Below are 24,842 nucleotides of genomic sequence, written 5' to 3' on the forward strand. Positions count from 1 at the left end.
ACAACGTAAAATGGGATAAAAATTAACATCAATTATGCCTTTCCTATCCATAACATTGGGTTTACTCACCAATAAAATATTAACGGCCCGATTTCAGCTGAAATACAACTGAAAAGGGATGGTTTCTAACGAGCCAATTTGGTATGACCTTCTATTTTCTATCTCCTTTTCAGTCCGTCAAAATCAGCCTGACATTTAGTAATTGACATAAAAATGTAACTAGTAATGTGTCCTGAAAAGGTCTTGCATGATTTGGTCGAATGGATTTTACGTGTTATCACATTTAGCCGACGATATATAACTAAAATATTTAATACTGGTCTTCATACTGGAAACACCTAAGTGTTTACTGCAGAGCACATGGGTTTGACCCTTTTATAAGTGATAAAATATTAACTAACTTACTTACTAACCATTATGCCGCTTCCCCGCAGGAGTAGGCAGAAAGTATAGAACGCCACACAACTCTGTCTTTGCAAACAATCTTTGCCTCTTTCATATTCATGCATCTCCTCACAAATACCTTCCGATTATTCCAACGCCTGACCGCTTTGGAGAATTTTAAATACTAAATCATGTCAGGTTTTCTTCGGTCTTTTTCTGCTCCTTTTTTCCAACATCATTCGCCTCATTTATTTACTGTATTTTCCCCACTCATTTGTTCCACATATCCAAACTATCTCAACTCACCTTTCTTATTGTTACTGTTATATCTATATACGAGTATAATGCTTATCTCACCCTTGCTTTCTTTCTCGAAACGAAAGTTATCATTATTATTTCATTCTACATGAAACCACATAACAAATGAGTCTTTGGAGAATATAATGTACATATTATTTTCGTATAAGTATGAATAATAATCCTAAGTATGAAAAATTCGCACGCACTTCGGTACAACCAAATATTAAAATGATTTAATAGGGCATTACGTGGGTCATTCTCAAAAGAGTTGACTATTAGAGTAGGTACCTACACATAGAGAGATTCATTTACTTGTGGTAGTAGCGTCAGAGATATAAACATATGTGTTTAAATATTAATTTTAATGAGGTTTATTTATTAATCTAGAGAAAGTTTCACTTGAATTTTGAATACGCGTGAATTTACACGATTAATATTTAGAGAAATCGGTTTATTTTATTTGACATGAAACCAGTTCAAAAAAAATAAAAGTTAATAAAAATAATAAATTGCCTGAAAGTAATTTTACGCATTCTGATTAGAAACATAGGGCGTTTGTTCACTACCCGGAATTTTACCGTCCGGCAGCCGGTTTTGAAAAATGACAATCTACACGCAACGTGTTCACGCACCGATCAAGAGCTCCCATCCGAAGAAAGATGGACAAAAGCTTAAGCCAATCCAAGCCAATCATCGTTTTAAAACGCCAACTGACGTGCCGGACGGTAAAATTACACGGAATTACATTGAATTCTGGGTAGTGGACAAGCGTCCTATGGGCGCTTGTGCAGTAAACGGAATTTTACTGTCCGGCAATCCGGTAATTTTTGTAAAATACTACCTCAAGGGCGCTTAGCGAAACCCATTATCTAAAACTGACTGGCGAACGAATAAATAAAAATTATTTTAAATTTAACCAAATATATTGTTATTTGTATAAAACAGCAAAGTGTACAAAAAATACATCCTGCTGTAAAAGCATGAACTCAGTTATTGGGGAAGTATGTAGAGATGGTACTAACATTATTTATTGAGTTGTTTTTTTTTTATAAATTAACGATATTATGTTTTTGTAAAAAAGTAAATGTTTTTTTTTTTAAATAAAACCGACACACCATAGGAAAAATATTACTTATTTATATTCACACTCACGGCAAAGTACAGAATAATATATCAAACATCTTATATTCGTAAAATATTTAAGTGCCCCAGTAAAGTACCTTTGACAAGACGTTTTAAAGAAAAAAAAAAACACATTAAAATGATATTATTTTTTTCAGTTAAAATAACAAGGGTTTTGTGAGAATTTTGCCAAACCCCTTCCAACCCACCCCTACCATTATATGTATATTTGTTTGTGAATCTCTACGCGATTTTCTCCCTAATTCCTAGTATATGCTCTCACTGTGCTTACAATAATTGTATTCAGAGTTATATAAAATACTTCAAATAACAGACTGAAAACTTAAGAACAAATCCTCTTCCTAGAAAAAATAATGTTGTTCCAGATCAAATCATGTATGTAAAAAAAAAAAAGAAAAAAAAATCTGTTAAAGAACATATTTATAATCTGCCCATGATGGGCATTATTCATTATTTTTCTTCCTCTTATACTCTTCACCTTATCCTGCGTACATTGCCTTTCGTGTTTTTTTTTCATTTCACTCATATTTAATATAGTAATTTATGTTTGTTTTTCGATTACACTCATGTATCTGCCCTCAAATCAAAAGGCTTTATAAGATTCCAAGTTTGACGAGTATTACCAGTTTACTTTTAGTTAGTTGATAAATATTGCTTCTTAGAAAAAAAAACCTCACATATCGTACATATCGTAGTCATACAGGAGAAAGTGACCGAGTGCATTTTTTACAAAAACTTGATCATTGACTATTTGATATCTTACTAGTTTAATATTGCCGTGGAAAAAAACCAGAGCTATTTCAAACTTGGAAGTAGAATTTATTGACTTGTTAAAAATGACTAACTGCATTGATGTTTATTTTCTTGCCAAGCAAAAGTGAATTGAATGGCCCTCCTGAACATTTTACGTTTTGTCAGTTGGTCACTTTCTCCTGTACGACTACGATATACTCCATACAATAAGTTTAATTAAAAATAAAATTTATAGTTCAGAGAAAATTCTTTACACTTTTATCAAACAATCCCACTATTTACAACACATTGCAACGTTTTGAGTGCGTCCAAATCCTTGTTCACCTCCTTAGTGTTATTTTTACATTTTGACATCTCATCACTCAAAACAGCCTATGGCAGGTCGTAAGCCCTGTAAATACCCAGACATCCATATTCTTCTTCATCTATGTTGAGATGTCAAAATGTAGTATTTTTTTATAATAATGCCTGTTGTTTTCAACACTGTAAATTACGCAGCAAAATTTTTATTCAATTGAGTTGGTAAACATATAATTTTATATTCAAACTAGGTTCTAAGAGGTAACCCTTGGTCTATGGTCTTTTAAAAGTTTTGATTAAAAATCTTGTAATATCAAAGAGATGTTTTACAAGTAAATAAAGATGTTCCTCCTAAAATATTGATAAAACACCTTGAGCCGAGAAGCACGCTCAAGGATTTAACTTTATTAGCTCCTTCGGACCAAAGGGTTCCCAGAAGGAGAGTTACGCTATAAGGTTTTTCCATAAAGTTGTTCCCTCCGCTCATAATAAATAAAATCCAAGATCAGACTCCTTTTTTCAACCTCTTGCGGCCTTGAGTTGAAGATTTACTTTATTTAAACAAATTAAACTCAATAAAAAACCTTGTTTTTTTTCTCAATTTCTCTCACTTGTAATTGGCTCTCATCAGGTTGATTTGGACCCTCAAAAACGAAATTAGAAATATCTTTCATCGTAAAAATCATTTTAAGCCAGGTCCTTTTATTCTTCAGCCTAGGCACGTCTTTCTTCAGGGTATTGATTCTAAAAGAAAGTTTAAGTTATAGTTACGTATTGAAGACAACTTTCACGTTACTTCAATTTGGTAAAAAAAAATACACAAAGAAAGAAATATTCGTATATATTAAAGATGACTGCTCAACTTGAGAAAAGCATCTTTCATTTTTGAAGTAATGAAGATTCTTTTCATCTCACCAATAGATGTCTCTAGTGAAGTTATGGTGATTCAAAAACAATGTTTCGAAATTGGTTCATATATTTTCACTTCCATATTTTTCTTCATCTTTGATGAAATGTCAAAAAATAATATAAAAAATAACTCCTATAATTTGAGATAATCCAGATTTGTGAACTAGTATTTGGACACACTCAAAATGTTACAATGACAATAATAATATTGTATTTCGACTGAAAAACAAATTCTAAAAACATAATAGACATGGCTCATTCGATTTGGTATTTTAGTAATTATTAGTGAGAACTTAAAAAGGTTTATTTATAACAAAATTATGAGGTAACTCCTAAATTCCCATTTTACTGTAATATTGTAGTTATGAATATAATATCAAGTATGAGAGAGAGAGAGAAAACTCTTATCCCCACCCAATAGTGCATAGGGCACTGCGTCATATAAACGCAGTGTTATCTTGATCGTTTACACATGAAGGAAAGGTGATCAGCCCTCCGCTTTAGGTACCAGACCAGGGTAATATTGAATAAATATAACAGTGAAAAAATCACTTATATTTATTTGACCCCCCCCCCCTGCGAATTGAACCCGGGACCTCCAGAACGGTAGCCGAGCATGCTGACCATGGAATTTCAAGTATAATCTTTAATAAATTTACTAATACCCAAGAGTTTTATCCTAATAACCACTAATGAATGTTTGCGTATGCAATCACATCAAAAGTATTTAAATTCAAGTTATTTTTAGGTGTTCGTATGTTAAATTTACATTTTCACTATCGCAAATCGTATTTACGTTTGATTTTGTTTTGTTTTATTAGACATTGAAGCGAATTTATTCCCTTTTACGTTTGCTGAGAAGAAAGGGATTATAATAAATTCTCCCTTACTTTTTGTCTAAGCTGATTATAACGTTCGGATTATTTTCCCATACAATGAAACCTTCATCAAAATATTCCATCAATAAGAGCATAATGAAAGGAAATGTATTTCTACAAAAGCAGTATTGTATTTTATTTGATTTCGTTTGTGCGCTTACTTTTCCTTCTTTTGTAGGATTATAATTAGAGTTTATATTGTAATTTAAAACAAGAACGAACGTTGACCACAAGATTAAAGATTTGAAAAAGGTACATACGTTTATCGACTGTGGCGGAATAGAATTAGTTTTTGAAGTGAAACTTTTAAGATGCAGTTGGCCAGATTGGTCTGAATCAGACAAAAATGTGAAACTGTTATAGTATTTTGATTCGAAACACGGATAGTTGCGATGTTTACTGCAAATCTCAATAGATGTCACTAATGTATATGTTTAAACAAATTACGTACAGTATTACCTAAATGGATAGATCAACCCAGTATTCCGCAAAAATGTTCTATTCAAGGTACACCTACCAAATTAAGGAATTTTAGATGTGCATATTTACCATATTATGGTAACATATCATATTATTTTTAATGCGAAATGTGAGCCGGCTTCACTGAGCACAGGCAGTCAAAATTTGGAGCAATTGTTTTATTTTCACAAAACTATACTTTTTTCCGCGGCACACCAACTAATCACCACGGTACACCAGTGTGCCGCGACACACACTTTGCGGAGCAATGCATTAACCTATATCGATAAAATTAAGAAAGGTGTGGTGAAAGGTTACGGCATGTGAATCGAATGAGTGAAGAAAAAACAATAAAACTAAAATTATGAGGTGAACGTGGTTAGTAAAAGAATCTCAGGATGGAGAAAATGGAACAATCAAGTATTTCAATTACTTGAAAGTGGTAAAATCTGAATAATTGCTGGGTATGCATAAATGTGGAAGAGGCGAAGATTGTTCGCAAAAAAAAAAAAAAAAAAACAAAAAACAAAAAAATAACGCAGACAAAAATAACAAAAAACAAAAAAAAAACAAAACAAAAAAAAAGAAAACAAAAAAATTCATAATAATAGTATTCTAATTGGTGGGTGTGTATGAGGACATGCATAATGTGGAATAGGCAAAGATTATTTGCAAAAGATAGATTGCTGTGGCATTCTATTTTCTCTGCCTACTCCTCCGGGAAACAGCATGATGGTCAGATAGTAAGTTAGTTATACATTAATTTTGATATATTTCGACATTATTTAATTATTTTAATGATAATAATAAGCGAAACCGATTTAGTATAGCTCATCTTGCTGACGTTGCAAGAAAACATAATTATATTTTTATTTTTACATAATGACACGTGTTTATTAAAAAAATATGGCTAGCTAAGAATTGAACCCACACCTAAATTAAACCTGAATATTTTATACTTTATGTTTACTCTTCTTCTTCTTTAGCCTTCTTTCCTTCACTGCTGGATATAGGTCTCTCTCGTATCTTTCCATTCCTTTCAGTCTGTTCCTGTTTTCAGCCAGTCTTTTTTGTGGACTTCACAAGGTCTCCATTTGAAAAAAAAGGATTCATCTTGTGGGGTCCTGTTGATGTTTACTAACAGGATGTAATAGCATTATTCTTGATTAAATTACGAACTGGGTAATAAAACACTAGTTTTCTGCTCTTTGCATGCACATTTTTTTATTTAAAACGCTCAAATAATTCCGTCTACAGGAAAAAAGTTCGTCCTTAGGTAGTTGAACCGACTGAACTCGAGGGAAACGACACCATTTCACATTCCAAAATTAACATTAGAGAAAATTTTACAAGAAACTTCGCCTCCTTATGAAGTTTGAGAATATTAACATACAAGTCCTGAATAACAAAAATTTCTCTGCTGAAATATTTACGCTACATTCTTCTTCTTCTTTTAGACTGTGAGGGTCGTCTATTTTTAAGCGATGTTGCCTCAGGCGTTATATGGATTTCCACCCATCCTTCCAACGTTTGGTGGATCGTTGGCGAATGTAGAGATCAGAAGTTTTGAGAAGCATAGTACAGTTAGATGACATTTTCTTTCAGTAATTGACTCGGCAGACATGTTGTGGTAACATCTATCCATTTTTAAGTTTTATTTGGTAAATATCACTATTATTTCAAATCTATTCTGACACGTGTTTCGATTCTTCCGCCTTAATATGAATATTTGACAAAGATAACAAAATGCATCGAAATATGTGACATATTAAATTTTAAGAAAAGGTGGTATTTTTCAAATAAAACATACATTTAAAAAAAACATTTTTCATAATATTTTTTGACATCTCATCAAAGATGCAGAAGAATATGGAAGTCTGGGAATTTACGGGGCTGACGACCGTTATAGGCTGTGTTAACACTTTACACACGTGTAACATTCACCAATTCTACCCATTATTGACAACCACACTACTCAAATTCTTGGAAGTTCTGTATATATGAACCAATTTTGAAACTTTGTTCTTGAATCAGACATTTCTTGAATCCAAATTCTTCTTCATCTTTGATGAGATGTCAAAAAACAATTTGAAAATAACGCCTGTAATTGGAGATAATCCAGATTTTGTGAACAAGTATTTGGACACACTCAAAATATTGTAAATACATTTTTCTCCTTTCTTTTTACCATCTGATCTTATAAAGCAGTGCTCCACAACCTTTTCCCACCTACTACACACCAAACTTCTTCCTAGAATTCAGCGGCACACCAAAAGCTAAAAAAAAGATAAAAAACATAGAGCATTTAAAAAATATATATAATAAGTAATCATTTTTAATACGTTTCGAAAAAAAGACAAAATTATTAAAATTACTTTGTCATTCTGTATTCAATATATGATGAATAATTATAAAATATCAAATACAATAATTTCACCGCGGCACACCTGTATCCAGTTCGTGGCACACCAGTGTGCCACGGCACACCGGTTGCGGAACACTGGTATAAAGTATGTGGCATAACAGGAATTTCTGGAGCCCCGATTTCGGTCTTTCAAGATACACATCTTACGTATACGTGTTATAATTTATTAAAAATCTACTGAACTAGCTAATCATCACGCCGCATCACAGCATGGTTAGGCAGAGAGATCAGAACGCCACATCAATCTCTCTTTGAAAATAATCTTTACCTATTCTACATTATGCATGTCCTCATACACACCCACCAATTATTCCGACTCCAAACCTGACCACTTTCAAGTATTTGAAATACATACTAAGTCTACCTCAGCCTTCCTCTGCTTCTATACCAACCACATTCTCATCATAAATATGTTTTATTATTCTTTTTTTTACTCATTGGATTCTCCCTCTTAAAATAATCAAAGCGCTATTTATTTATATACTCACGGGAATTTTTTTATACCATCAGATTTTTTTAAACAAACCCAAAATTTCAAAAACAAGTTCATACTAACGTGTATTATAAATAATGTATGTTACAAAATGTCCCTCTTTAAATAAAAATTCAGAAAATACTTCTGCTAGGTAAAACAAATGGAATCACTGTTTTATTCGCGTTTATTTTACTAAAATAAAGCTTTTATTTTAAACTCAAGAATGTATACCTTCCCACAACGACTCCATTTTGTTTTACTTATTCATGATGCCTTAGACAAATTTGGAACATTATTTTGAAATATGTATGTATGCAAAGATCTTTGAGTATTCCGCTCAAGTTTCAAAATCTAAAATATAATATGCCGAAATTCCTGGAAATATTAATTAAAACGAAATTAACCTTTCATGAATTCATACGATATAAGAGCTTTCCTTTATACTTACGCCAACTCTTTTCGTAGGTACATAGAAAGGTAACATTCTAAGAAAAATATTTCCATAATGTTTTCCATATTGAAAAAATATATGGTTTTGTACTGAAATACCGGTAAGTTAGCAATGTCATTTAGATAATGAATGTTTATTTGTTAAATAAATATTTTACTAGCTAGGTGTTTTTTTTTCTTTTAAAATCTTCTCTCTTTTTCTTCTTCTTGGTGTAGGCCTTGAGGCCAGTTTTTCATCTTCTTTTTTAAACCCTTATCCGCACCCCGATGGTGCATAGGGCACTGCATCATATAAACGCAGTGTTATCTCTATCGTTAACACACGAAGGAAAGGTGATCAGCCCTCCACTTCAGGTCCCTGTCCAGCGTAATATTAAATATATATTAGAGTAAAAAAGGCCTTTTTTTAAGAAGGAATGTCGAATCCCAGTTGTAAATCCATCTCTTTGTTGCTCTACCCGGGAGTCGTGTAACTTGGGGTTGGCCGTGCAATGCAATGTTGGGGAATGGTTCCATTCTCCCCACATACGCATACCGTTGTCTTCTTCATCGCCTTTTTAACCTAACGACATCGCTAATCTTTCATGTGACTTATAATTTGACTAGTTATTTTTAAATCATGTTATCAGGTGGTTCTCAGTACCCGAATATAATCCGGGGTTCGAATCTGGCATGTGAGTTAAAGAGTCTCTGCTTAATAAAAGCTTACCTCGATCCAACATAGATGGCTGTTGTGAACTCATATATTCTGTGTCAAGAGATTGATCAATGTATTAAAGAGTTTTTTTTTTTGAGTTTGACCAAATTTTTGAGTTTGACCAAATTTTTGAGTAGAGTGGTTGCCAATCATGGGTAGAATTGGTGGAGAGTAAAGTAATTATAAGATGAAGAAGAATATGGAAGTCTGTTAATAGTTTTGTTGTAACTTTTAAAAGTATTACAATACTAAATTTACCCATTGTTGAGTTAGATTATAATTGCATAATGAAGCGGCTAAAATTAATAAATCTTAGTGATAGAAGGGTGATTACTGATTTGGTCCTGTTATATAAAATTCTTTTAAAAAAATTGGACAGCCCTAATCTCCTTAATCAAATAAAGCTTAGCATGCGTCGAAGAGGTACTAGGCAAAAATGTGTATTCGCAATATTTGTACATAATGCAAACTATGCCATGTTCTCTCCGATTCTGCGGCTTCACATGTTAGCCAATGCTATTGATAGTAAAGATTTATTTAATATATTGTTATCCACCTTGAAGTCTGTACTTTCTCAGCATTTCTTCTCCATGTTTTAATGGATAAATTTAAACGTTGTGTTTCACTCTCTCTCACTGCTTGCTGATAGTGTGTGAAGGAGACGTGTATTTACCAGTGCTTACTATTTGTTATTTTATTATTATTTTATGTTTAAGACTTTTTTTCTCTATATGAGTTGTATTTTTATATTAGATACTGTATATATGTATTATGTTAAAGGCTTAAGCCGTTCAATAAATAAATATATAAAGGGAATTTTGAGATGTATTTTATTTTTTGCGAATAACGCAAAGTTCACAAATATTAATCATGTTTAGGAATAAATCGCCGTCGAATAAATTCTTCAATTATATTGCCATTTTTGCTGTCGATGTGGAAAGGATTTTTATGCCACAGAATTGGCAAAAAAGCTTTTTGCGAACGGAAAAAGTGTGGGGTGTTTTTGTGCCAAGATCGTATATTTCCCCTTTTCTATCTTCATTAAGTGCGACAGCGGCTTACTTGGGACGAATCGAAAATCACTGCTATCCTATCTGGTGATTTATTTAATCCTAATTATCAATTCAGTAAGCCTAAAACAACCCGGGCGTGGGTAGTATTATTTACAAATTCATTAAACCTCGTTGTTTTATTACCTTAATCAGAAATCAAATATGCAATTATTTATGAAACAGAATAACGTACGGAAGTGAATTATGGAGTTGGTAAAAGAAGGATGAAAGTAGACTGAATGCAATCGAAATGCGTTCTTCATATGAATGTGCAGCAAAACGTTGTATGATATGTTGTGTCGCCTACTTTCAAAATCCGCCAGATCTATGTAAGTCGATTTTACAAAACATGCAAAATTCTCCGGGTAACATTTATGTTTAAAAGATTTGTTTATCTTTAGATAAAATATTAAGAAATAGAGAATTTTTACATTGTTCTAGATTTTTTTTCAGTATTTAAAAAAACACGAGACACAAACCGATAATGACGTCATCTTAATTTTTGACCTATCCCCACTCTCTGATTGGCCGGTGTGGGCCAGAAGGCAAGTTCCATAAATATAGCGGAATTTGATTAACAACGCTGTTTTTAAGTATTTTTTAGCAGAGTTTTCAAGTATATAAATATTTAAAACAATAAAACCCACAACTGGCATTCCGATAAAATTGGATCTGGCAGATTTTGAAAGTAGGCGACACAAATATGTTCGAATGGTGGTGAAAAGGAAAAAATGCAAGGCTGAGATGAGCATTATCGATAAGATAATGAAAGCTGTGTTGAGATGGTTTGGGCAATCAAATGAGTGAAATAAAAGGAAAACAAATTAACATGGCAAAAATGGTTGGAAAGACCGAGGAATACTTGACATGATCAAGTATTTCAAATACTGGTCAGGTCAGGAGTTGGAATAATCGGCGTTTATATATATAAGGAGATACATGAATGTGGAAGAGGCGAAGAATGTTTGCAAAGACAGTGATTTGGAGTTATATTCTCTCTGCCTACCCCTGCGTGAAAGCGGCGTGATGGTTAGCTAGTTAGTAAGTGTTTGAATTATAATTGAATTATACTTGTAAAAGCCCTATGGTCGTTTATATAAATAAAATAAATAAATGAATGAATTTAAAGATACATATGTTTAAAAAAATTAAGGCGTTTTAAACTATTTTTAAAACGTATTATAATTTTATTTACTGTGTTTTAAAGAAAAAACATTTAAACAGTTTGTTATTTTTTTTCTAAATAAACCGTTATTTTTGTATGTTTTAAAAAGGCTTTTTACAACTATGTTATCTACTATATGTTATCTCGTATATACTCGCGACTTCTTTCGTATGTTACTTCCATAGTCGAGTTAACCCACTATCATTACGCCTTTTATCATCTCATATTTTTCACTGTATTGCTCATTACGACCTTTATGTCTCTTCCAGTCGCAAGTCCCCCAGACCGAAGGGCAGCCCGGGACGACGTGGGGGTGCCCCCGCCCAGGGGAGCCCCCCCGGCACCGCCACCCTCCATCCCGCCCCCGCCCCCGGCCAGGAATGGCCAGCTGGCTAGTAAGTGCCAAAAAGCGGTGCACGTTATCGTTGGTAATTGCACTTGGTGTTAGTTCAGTAGCTAGAACCATTCGTAACAACATTTCCGTATCGAATTTGAATGTTTTTTTTTTAATATTTAAAGCACTAATATGTGGATCATTGTAATATATTACTTTATTTTTCCAAATATATATTTTTTTTGGTTTGTTTTTTTTTTCATTGTTTTGAAGATATCGACCTTTTTCGTCAAATTATCATTATTAACACTTTAATAATATCAGACAGGCGCCGTGGTGTACTTAAGTAGATACTAGACTGCAAAACAGGCGTCGCGGGTTCGATTCCCGCCAACTGCGAAAATAATTCAGGATATCGTGTGTATACTGGTAAAAAACGTTAAATCCAAAATCCCTGTTAGAATAATCTCCGATATTTAAACCTTTTAGCCTGAATAAAATACCCCTTTGAAACTTAAAGTTGAATTTAAATATGACTTTTCTAACTACTTTGTGTAATTTGCCAGTTTATAGAACGTTGAAAACTTTATAATATGCATCATTCAGTCAAAATTGCATTTTTTCGAGTTAATGTTTTTTGCCAGTACACTTACGATTTATATATATATATATATATATATATATATATATATATATATATATATATATATATATATATGTATTTATATATATATATATATATATATATATATATATATATATATATATATATATATATATATATATATATATGTATATAAATATATATATATATATATATATATATATATATATATATATATATATTTATATATATATATATATATATATATATATATATATATATATATATATATATATATATATATATATATATATATATATATATATATATATATATATATATATATATATATATATATATATTTATATATATATATATATATATATATATATATATATATATATATATATATATATATATATATGTATATAAATATATATATATATACATTTATAATTATATATATACATATATTTATAAATGTATATAAATATATTATATATATATATATATATATATATATATATATATATATATATATATATATATATATATATATATATATATATATAAACGAGCCTCTTAATTATAAAATTTTACGGTTATTCATTTTTTTAATTGAAGATAAACAATTTTAGTTAATGTGCTCAAAATACAGTAAAACCAATTTATAAAAATTGTAATGCATATATGCACAGTTTAAAAATTATTTTTGTTTATTGAATGAAGTCAGTGTGTTGTGCAAATGAGTGACATAGATTACATTTGTACATATCTGCAACTTAATGATAACTGAAACTTGTCATTTATTCAGAATAATTCATTCCACACAACTTCGCCACCGCGTTTTAAATACGAGTTGAACCCGATAATAATTATTTCAGTAACGAAAAGCAGTAACATATATTTTAACCCCTCTCTTCCTCCGGGAATCGAACCAGAAAACTGATGCATGGTAGCCAAGCACGCCATCCACTTCGCTACGGTAGCGGACAAATAATATATTGGAAGTGTATGGAGTGGCGCAATTCTGAAAGGTGAAACAACCATAAATTTTCAGCTGATGGTTTGCCGAAAACTAAAATACACTTAGATTATAAAAATACTGTTGATTTACTAACAACATTTTGAGTGTGTCCAAATATTTTTTCACAAATTGATGAATTATCTCCAATTATAGGAGTTATTTATCATATTACATTTTGACATCTCAACATAGATGAAGAAGAATATGGAAGTCTGGTCTGAAAATATAAAAGAAAACAGTCTTTATCCCCGGAGGTTAAATTAATAATTTTTTAAGATTCGTGGAACGAACTTAACTAAAAATTTAGTCTGTGGTTGGTCTTACCTTATTTTTTGTATTTTTTTTATTATAAAAAATTAAATGATTATAAACTTTAAAAAACTAAAATGAATTATATTTACAAAATGATTACGGATTCAAAATTGACTTTATTTATTAACGAAATATATAAGAAAAAAATAAATGTTGCTCGCTGATGTTGTATGGTCTACCGTAAATTATGCTTACTCTTTTTTTCAATATTTTTTAGTTATTATTATAATATAAAATACAATATAATTATTTTAATTTAATACAATATATAGTGCCCAAACTGACAACCCCTATTATGTCGCACGTATTACATTAACTTTCATTTTCTAGTCCCAATTGACTCTATGCATCCCAGATTGGACTCATGATAAGATCACTTTCTAATAGTACGATAAGGTGATCAAAGGGACCCGAAACTAGAACTACGGATCTCGTCCAAAGTAACTTAAACTATTTCGAGATAAAAATAGTTGTTCTTCTTAACACGTTGACTGCCAGTGTCAGTCACCGGTGGCCGACACAAGGCATTTCAATTGCGACTCGTCACAATTTCAAATGACATATTTGTGTCGGGTTGTGGTCCCGTGGTTAGTGTCGCAAACTCTTGAGTCAGACTTTCTCGGTTTGAATCAATTCTACCACAATTTGATACCTATTTTTAATAATGAGCCACTTATGCTCACATAAATAGTATGAAATTGAAGTATTTTTGTAAATAACAAAAATACAGATATTTCTTTATTTAAAAAAATTATAATAAATTTTTACTTTTTATGACAATATAAGGTACACAGTGTCAGCCTCCGGTGGCCGACGAGACTCAATTGAAATGCCTTATGTCGGCCACCGGTGGTTGACACTGACAGTCAATATATTAACTATCCGCAGTTCCTGTTTCTTCTTCTTTCCTATTTAACTGTTATTTTCTCCAAATATTTTCCACTCTTCCAACAATCTGATCATCTTACATTCATCAAATTAATACCGCGTCGTCTCTATACAGTGCCCTATGCGTCATTTATAAAGGTAAAAAAAAAACTTTCAATTTGTGTCACCAATAAATTGTCGTTTACTGTCCCTCAAAACCGTTTATTCTGTTTGTATTTCTCTCGATCATTTGACGAATTTCTCCCAACAGATTTCATTTCCGCCAATCATTTATATCATTTCTTTGTAAAATAGGACTTTGTTCACTAAATTTGAGATTCTTTTGCACAAATATAATATTTTCTCCTTTGTCACCCCTTGCAAAACCTTAACAAGGGCTGACAATATCTTTTGAATATTTTATTGAAGGCTTTGAAATAAAATAAAGTAAGTACATTGTTTGGCTGGTAATACGGGCACGATAAATTTATTTAACAATTCAAAGTTAAAAACGAGCATTTTCAATAAAAAATTGTAATACGTAACTTTTATCACTGTCTGTATAAAATATATCGTAGTCGTACAGGAGAAAGTGACCAACCGACAAAACGTAAATGTTCAGGAGGGCCATTTAAGTCACTTTTGCTCGGCATGAAAATAAACTTCAATGCAGTAAGTCATTTTTAACAATTCAATATATTATACTTTTATGTTTAAAATCGCTTCGGGGTTTTTTCAGGGCAATATTAAGCTAGTAAGACATCAAATAAGCAATAATCTCGTTATTGTAAAAATTTCACTTGGTCACTTTCTCCTGAATGACTACGATATATATATATATATATATATATATATATATATATATATATATATATATATATATATATATATATATATATATATATATATATATATATATATATATATATATATATATATATATATATATATATATATATGTATATATATATATATATATATATATATATATATATATATATATATATATATATATATATATATATATATATATATATATATATATATATATATATATATATATATATATATATATATATATATATATATATATATATATATATATATATATAAATATACATATTTTGCGCAATGTTGATCACAGTTACGCTTTTTGACGCACATTTGTCCCGTAAAAAATTATATGCGTTAAATATCTTAATTATAAATTTAACGTTGACCCTTTTTTTTAAATGGGAATTGCATTTATTACTTACCTTGCTTATCATGTACAAGGTTTAGAGTTGACCCTTATCTGGGCCCATATGGTACATAAAGCACTGAATACGATAGTCGAGGTGCAAATTTGTTCATTATATAAAGTCAACACGATCAGTACTGCTCTCCAAATTATTGAATATCAAAGCAGTTTTTTTAGAGAATGCTTCTTACTCTCATCCGCACCAAATCGTGCATAGGGCACTGCATCAGATTGATGAAATGTTTATTTGTTTGTTAATTATATTTCCGCATCCCTAGTGTAATGATCAGTACGCTCGGTCCGTACTGGAGGTCCCGGGTTCGATTCCCAGGGGGGGTCAAATATATATAAGTGATTTTTTCACTCTTATATTGATTCAATATTACCCTGGACTAATACCTGATCACCTTTTCTTCGTATGTTGACAATCAAGATAACACTGCGTTTATATGATGCAGTGCCCTATGCACCATGGGGGTGCGGATAAGGGTTTGAAGATTAAGAAAAAAATATATGAAGGCAAGGTGATCAAGCATGCATTCCGGTAAGGTTCCAGGGTAATATTAGGGTGAAAAAACACACAAATAATTATTTCGAACCCAGGACCTCCAGCATGGTACCAAGCGAAGGCAGACAAATGGATGAAAAACAGATGACGAAATAAAGGAGCCACAAGATGAAGAACGTTACCGATATATTGAAAAGGAAATGGAGGAGTAATATCAGATTGGAAAATTTGGCTAAGGCATGCAAAGTTGTAAAATCTTATTACGAGGAACTTGGACCCTGCTTATTACGAGGAACGTCACGCTTCATATAAAAACATATTAAACTTTTTTTATTTTATTTAAATTGACACGACAGTATGTTTATCATCAGCTGAAGTGACAAAAAAGTAGACTGTATAAATTTCAAAAGTATTAGGTTTATTTTACGAATATGTAGGCTAAAAATCCTCACAAACGGGTCACTTAATTCAGATATAACAAAAAATGTGTAATAAACATAATGTTTACGATGGCTTACCTCAAGATTTATTTAGTAGTTTTTTTATGTTTATAACCCTTTTGCCTTATTAGGCGGGCTATTATTTTTATTGTCCAGGGCGCTTTAAATCGCACCATTCCATAATAAATAGTTCCGGTACGACACCCAGATTATAGTATCCATGCTTGCACATTTACATATTACGTGTGGTGAATATTTCGTAAGCGGTGGTTTAAAATGGTAATTTTAATATCCGCCTCCGTAGTGTAATGGTCAGTACGCTCGGTTACCGGTCTGGAGGTCCCGGGTTCGATTTTCAGGGGGAGGGGGGGAATAAATCTGTCGGGTTGTGGCCCTGAGGTTAGTGTTCTCGGTTCGAACCCACTGTACCACAATTTGTTACCTATTTCTAATAATGAGACGCTTAGGCTCACAGGAAAAGTATGAAATTGAAATATTTGTGTAAATAATAAAAACACAAATATTTGTCTTTTTTTTAAATATTTTTACATGTATATAAGTGAGTTTATCACTATAATATTTATAATATTGCCCTGGATTGGTACCTGAAGTGGAGGGCTAATCACCTTTCCTTCATGTGTTGACGATCAAGATAACACTGCTTTTATGTTCTGCAGTGCCCTATGCACCATTGGGGTGCGGATAAGGGTTGAAATAAATAAATGTATAAAGATTGACAATAATAAAAAATACTAACTAACTAAACATCACGTCGCTTCTCCGCAGGGGTTGGCAGAGAAAAAATAATGCCACACTAATCTGTCATTGCAAACAATCTTCGCCTCTTTCACGGTCGTGCATCTCCTCATACACACCCCTCCGATTATTCTGACAACTGACCTGACTTCTTTCAAGCATTTGAAATACTCAACAGAGCCAAGTTTCCCTCGGTCTTCTTCGGAATTAATACTTTTATGTTATTTTAATTTGTGTATTGTATTATTGTGTGTTGTTTTGTATGCTGTTGTTGAATTCAGTAGTGTAAAGAGTATATATTTTGTAAATAATTTTCATTAAATGATTACATTTAAATTATGAAAATAAAACATTTATCCTATTTTTAGGACTCCGTAAAATTATTCAATATTTCAAAATTATTCCATCCCAAAAAAAAAGAGAATCAATGCCCTAAGGCAGTGGTTCTCATTTTTTGGGATGGAATAATTTCATCGATTTTCCACACATTAGTCTAAACTAATGTGTGGAAAATCGATGAATCACATAATTTTAATAGATTTATATTATCCACTGACACTTCGTGATGGAATTGCATTTTTAATTTATTATTAGATTAAAACCAATATTTTTAGCTTTTCCACTTTTTTATTTGACCAGCGACCGGGTTTCGTCGTTACCGACATCATCAGACTGGTTTAAATTCGGATATTAGAAAATAATATAAGGCTGACTTAGAGATAATAAATAATTATTGAGAAATGTTGTATGAGGTATAAATGACGAGAGATTGAATAATAGGCCCGTTTAGTAAACATCCATATTTTTCTTCATCTGCATTAAGATGTCAAAATTTAATATTTTGTTTCTTGAATGATACTTGAGTGGCACATTTTATGAACTTCATCAAATTAAAACACTTTGTTTTACCCACTTTTTTTATTATTAGTACACTTTAATCTACCGATTTCGACAAGAGCCTTGTCATCATCAGGGTTTATTTAATTCTAAAACATTGTAATACTCACAATTAGTTACATTCCTTGTTTTTTGGGTGATTCCATTAGTTGTTATTTGGAGTTGCTACGCAATGCACAGTGATATTTAGGATTTAGTTTTTGGTAAGGGAATGTAATTAATTATGACTATTTTAATGTTTTTGAATTTAATAAATCCTGATGATGACAAGGTTAATGTCAAAACCGGTAGGTCAAAGTGTATTAATAATAAAAAAGTGGTTAAAACAATTTTTTTTAAATTTTATAAAGTTAATATTTTTTGTTTGGTTGTGATTAAGAGATTATAAGAGATCATACATACATAAGAACGAAACAAAAAACCAAACGTTATATACGAATATCTAACAACGTCAATAATACTTTTTGAGATTAGTCGGTCAGGATATTTAATATTCGAGGATCTTAGTTTTGTTTTCATGACATATTATTATTTTGTGACCTTTAACTAAGTCCTCTTATCCGCTGTCAGACAGTACGTAACGAAATTGAGGTTCTCATTTTTTCCTCGCCCGCGGGCGCTCGGTTTGGACTTCGTTTATTATTTCTCCCCCCGAAGGAAAAACAAAAAGCAATATTATCAAAGAACGTTAACAGAACGTCTCCTCTCCCCAACCCTTCAACTTCAACCCCCAGTTTCCTGTCAAGATAACGCAGTTTCTATTGGATTACAAACGAATTCTCACAATATAATGCTCTTTCAAGAAATCCGCTGTATTTTTTGGCTTCGATGTATCAGCAATTTATCGATTTTGCCGCGTAGCTATTAAAAAACTTAACGTTCTTACTAAAACATCTTTTGATTTATAATACAATGAGGCTAATGGCGTCTGAAATCCTGGTGGGATTATCGAAAAACTCTTAAATTTAATAAACTTTGAAAATACATCTTTTCTTCGATCTTCGTCTCTCGTGGTTCATTACTTATTCTGTCAATAAATGATTGTACCATTTAAAAGATTATAGATTAGTGAGATTACTTGATGTCATTAATTGGTTTGGCAGTATTTTTGTGGAAATATATGACAGACATTTTAAATTAGTATTTTACTTGGTAAATACCACTTTGCCTTGAAATCGTTTGTAACACGTGCTAGGGTTATTTTAACTTCATTGTTTTACGATATTTGATCATGATGTTGAACACATCGAAGCACAAGATATTATACGATAGTATGTACAAGTACGTTTATGCAATTCCAAACGTTCTAGCTGTGGGCACTTTTTTTTCTTATTCTCAAATTAAAGTAGCATTAAAGCAACAATGTCCTTCACTTTACGCTCCTTCATTTACGCCCTCTTTATCCTAAATATAAATTTTACTTTTTGATTCATGAATCAGGAGCGCAGGACTGATCACATGTGATTGACGCTCGTTTATCGCCGCTTTGATCCAATGCTCCCTACCCTACTCTTCGTTGAGTAGCTTTATCTAAAAATCTGTTGACTCCAAATATATTTTTGACAGATTTTTTAATCACAAAAAACGACTGATTTTTTAAATAATAATCGTTCAAACGCAACCACGACGATCTGTCAGTCTATGGTCAGCTGATGACTATAGCTAGAGAGCTGTCATTATTCATGTGTTATGAGATGCCTATCAATACAATGATATACAGGTGTTTCATTTGTAAAAATGGGCAGGAATCAATAAAAAGTTAATATACAGAAGTAAAAAATGTAATGCAAATGATTTGGGTTTAAACGTATTTATTTTACTATTCAGCAAGTCATACCTTAGACTTAAATGGTTTACGTGAAATAAAGTTGCAATCATAATAAAGTTACGTAAACCAATTGGAATATAAATACACAGCAATTTAAAATTCAATAAATGTTGTACAAAAGGTAAGGATTTCAAATATTATTGAAAATGTCGTCAATGGTAATGATATACTTTGGATTTCTTTAATAACAAATAATGACTACTTTCGCTTACCATTTTTGACAAATGGCGGTAATAATGAGTGTGATAATAACACCGGTAATTTACTATAGGAAATCTGATTTTAACTGGATGAAAGTAGAATACAGGGGGTGAAGACCAGCACTTGTATTATCATTTTTGTATTGTTAAACTTTTCGTTGCGGGATCAAATTTAAAGGCAATTGTGAAAACGCGTATCAGAGTGATGCGCCGTCTTATAACCACCAATTAATCGCCCTAATCGAGGGATGCCTTTAACGTTGCCAATAACATCAACATTGTAAAACGTTTTATCTTGCGGCGTTAATCCGGGTCGTCGTGGAGCAGATATCTGGGAGAGATTTCGCGTCGCCAATGTGGGAGAGTTGCTCGGTGCAAACGCTTTTCACAGCTCGTATAATTTTATAGCCCTCTCCGGCCTCCGTAAGGTTTCATCAGATTCGGACTAGACTTTGGTGGGAAAATTAGGTCAAATTTACTCCCTCCCTTATAACGTTTGGTAGATAGATAGATATACTTTATCTAAGGCAGATGGTCCAGTGCCGTAACTATCGTAAAATTCAAATTTTCAAGAGACCCTTGAACTATACATCTCCAAAAAATTTACATACCCTATTTTATGAACACATCCTGTAGCCCGTATCAAATTTCGATCAAATTGAGTGTGATAAATTTTCAGCCACGTTGCCCATAGAGTGAGTGATAACGTGTATTTCAGACACATATGTACACTATGACATCGATAAATATCATGCCAGTAAGTTTAATATTATTAACGAGTTATGTTGGCAGTTTGAAACTGGTGTCGTTATGTATTTTTAGAAAGTTAACGTCACCGATAGTTAAAACGATAATTTTATTCTGGCTTTAGCTGGCTAAGAGTTGGTGCAATATTAAGTCAACAATATTTTGTAAACTTACAAGTAAGTTTCTTAAAAAAAAAATTAATTTGAATAAACAAAAACTCTCCGTCGCTTTGTAGCATTCAAAACGGACTCCTACAATATTTTCCCATACTAGAAGTGAGTACAGTTAAATTTATGAACACGATAATTATATAATGTGTATATTAAAAGCATTGTTAATTCTGTGTTATAGTAATATAACTTATCCTTTTCATTCATCGTTCACTTTGTATAATACTACTTTAAAAAAGTAATGCCACCTTTTAAGTGGTATTACACATAGTGAACGACGAATTATAAAGAGAGTGTTACGATATTTATAGATGCAATATAAATTATGACTAAGTCCATAGGGACTTGGGATAACTGGGAGGAGTGTGGAATGTGGAAGGACAAATTATAGAGGGATTTGAATTTCTATGGACTAGCTCAAGGACTATACACGTACGAGTCCTACCATGATAGCTGTTCCCAAACTACGAAATTCTGTGGCTTATATAGAGGAATCATTAGAAATATCAATTGTAGAGATGTGGTTGATAAGTAACTTTGACTTTTTTCGGTTATCCGTTTGGAATAGGCAGTGTTCGTTACTTTTATTGGTTTGTATTTCTTTCCAGCTCAAATTTTCGATGTCAAATATTTATTATTTGGAGCTGTATTCAACACGCTACAAAATTTGTACGCTAGGTTACATCATTTTGAAACATTTATATATATATATATATATATATATATATATATATATATATATATATATATATATATATATATATATATATATATATATATATATATATTTATATATTTATATATATAAATATGTATATATATATATAAATATATATATTTTATATATATATATATATATATATATATATATATATATATATATATATATATATATATATATATATATATATATTTATATATATAAATATATATATATATATATATATATATATATATATTTATATATATATATATATATATATATATAAATATATATATATATATATATATATATATATATATATATATATATTTATATATATATATATATATATATATATATATATATATATATATATATATATATATATATATACTTATATAAATATAAGTATATATATATATATATATATATATATATATATATATATATATATATATTTATATAAGTATATATATATATATATATATATATATATATATATATATATATATATATATATATATATATATATATATATTTATATAAGTATATATATATATATATATATATATATATAAATATATATATATATATATATATATATATATATATATATATATATATATATATATATATATATATATATATATATATATATATATATATATAAATATATATATATATATATATATATATATATTTATATATATAAATATATATATATGTATATATATATATATATATATATATATATATATATATATATATATATATATATATATATATATGTTTATATATTTAAATAGATGTGTGTGTGTGTGGATGATGTATATTAATTTAAAGCTGATCACAAATTTAGTTATTTATTGCGTATTTCTAGCTCCTTATTTATTTTTTTAAAAATATGCTTGAAATAAATACATATTAACCGATAATATGACGAAAATATCCCCATCGAGTTACCGAAGAAGTCGCCGTAACTCATTAGTCTCATCTCTTATTTGTATTTTTTTACGATACGTACATAAAAAAAAGTTTTCAAATATTTCAGGCTGATACTTTAAGATTATTTGAAGCCCCCACTTAAACTCTGGTTAAAAATGCCAGATATCCTTCTGTCTTCCAGAAAAAAAGCCAATAAAGCCTGCAAAAAATTCTATAGCCTTAAATACCAAATGCCTACGCAGCACAAACTAGCTTCGTTTCATGTCATTGTAGACATATAAAACACTTTATTAACCACAGGGGTATTTTAATGACAGGATTGAAGGGATATTTTCACCCTTAAATTCTCCCAAAAATGTACTTTAATTAGTCGTTGTTTTCATTCTTTATATTTTTTAACTGTATCTATCAAAACCTTTATCAATTGTTAAAATTGTCTATAATAACTGTCCATAGTAGCATACATATAATACGAGTATAATTGCTACATCTCGTTCGCATCAAATCAAATATAAACAGGGACTTTCTCAACACAAAAAATATATAAAAACGGAAAACATTACGGTTTTGTCACTATTGTACAATTAACATTTACTTCACTTCAAAGCCTTAAGATGGTGCATAGGGCACTGCATCATATAAACGCAGTGTTCTTGATCGTTAACACATGAAGGACAGGTGATCAGCCTCCGCTTCAGGTACCAGTCCAGGGTTATATGGAATAAATATTAGAGTGAAAAAATCACTTACATTTATTTGACCCCTACACTGAGAATCGAACCCTGGACCTCCAGTACGGTAGCCAAGCGTGCTGATCATTACACTACGGAGGCGGATAATTAATATAATATGTGTTGCTGACTTGGTTGAAATCAAATCTACTGTGATGATAATATTTTTTTTTTATTTTTCTCGCGATTGCCTTATGACCTTTTTAACTATTTTTATTGGATTTGTTGACTATTTATTGCTTTCATAGTGAAGTCACAATACTGAAGTAGCTTTCTGAATTTCACTACACGTCACAAAACGAGTACTAAGCGTCACATGGGAAACACACCTTTGAGAAAAGGACGTCGTTTCTCTAAAGAAGATCATTCGTTTTTATTGCCGAGAGTCCTCTCATGAAACATCACGTAGCAGAGACCCACTTTACACAACGTGCTCGGGCGAGGAATAACATCACTTTGTAGAGAAATTAGTATTAAAACGTTTTTTTTTTTTTTTTTTTAAATCTCAACATAGATGAAGAAGCAAACTAATCATCGCACAGATTGTAACCCACCAAGAAGTTGTTTATGTGCATGGATTTTTTTCCCACTGATATCTAATTTTAACTAACTAACCATCACGCCGCTTCTACCCAAAAGGAGGCTGAGAGAATAGATCGCGTCACCAATCTAATTTTGCTGACAATCTTCGACTCTTCCACATTCATACATCTTTTACAAACACGCCAATTTTTCCGACTACTGACCCGACCACTTGCAAGTATTTGAAATACTTGATCGTGCCAAGTTACGATCAAGTATTTCAAATACTTGAAAGTTTTAATTTAATTAATTCATACAATTTCAAACCACGTACTGAGCGACTAGCCTAGAGGGGGTAAGCCTGCTCATTGTGGATATTAAATTATAATTAAATTTAATTATACCGTCGCAACGGTAGAAAAATAAAAATAATAATGTACGACTTTTGAAAGCTGTGTTGCGCTAAATAACTTTACAGAGCGTAATGGCGCATTTACCCTGAGGCGCAAAACGAATCTCTACAGTAACTTGCTAATTTCATAAAAAAGAAGCTATTTCATCCCCTAAAAAAAAACCTTGATGTTTCAATTTAAAGTAATATATTGCGATAATTCGTCTTTG

The 24,842-nt window shown here is 30.9% G+C and overlaps 1 protein-coding gene across 3 annotated transcripts in view; it reads left to right on the forward strand.

The window, feature by feature from the left end:
* LOC148305716 (dual specificity calcium/calmodulin-dependent 3',5'-cyclic nucleotide phosphodiesterase 1A-like) overlaps positions 1 to 24,842 on the forward strand; it is a 356,882-nt gene that overhangs the window by 279,537 nt on the left and 52,503 nt on the right. For all 3 annotated transcript variants that reach the window (XM_088266283.1, XM_088266281.1, XM_088266282.1), the window contains exon 3: positions 11,660 to 11,818. In XM_088266283.1, the coding sequence (XP_088122409.1) occupies positions 11,660 to 11,818 (159 nt within the window). The remainder of the gene's footprint in view (positions 1 to 11,659; positions 11,819 to 24,842) is intronic.

This window comes from Brachycentrus maculatus, unplaced genomic scaffold (genome assembly GCF_059751285.1).
Source record: "Brachycentrus maculatus isolate JH-2025_06_01 unplaced genomic scaffold, ASM5975128v1 h1tg000263l, whole genome shotgun sequence".
Classification (NCBI taxonomy): Eukaryota; Metazoa; Arthropoda; class Insecta; order Trichoptera; family Brachycentridae; genus Brachycentrus; species Brachycentrus maculatus.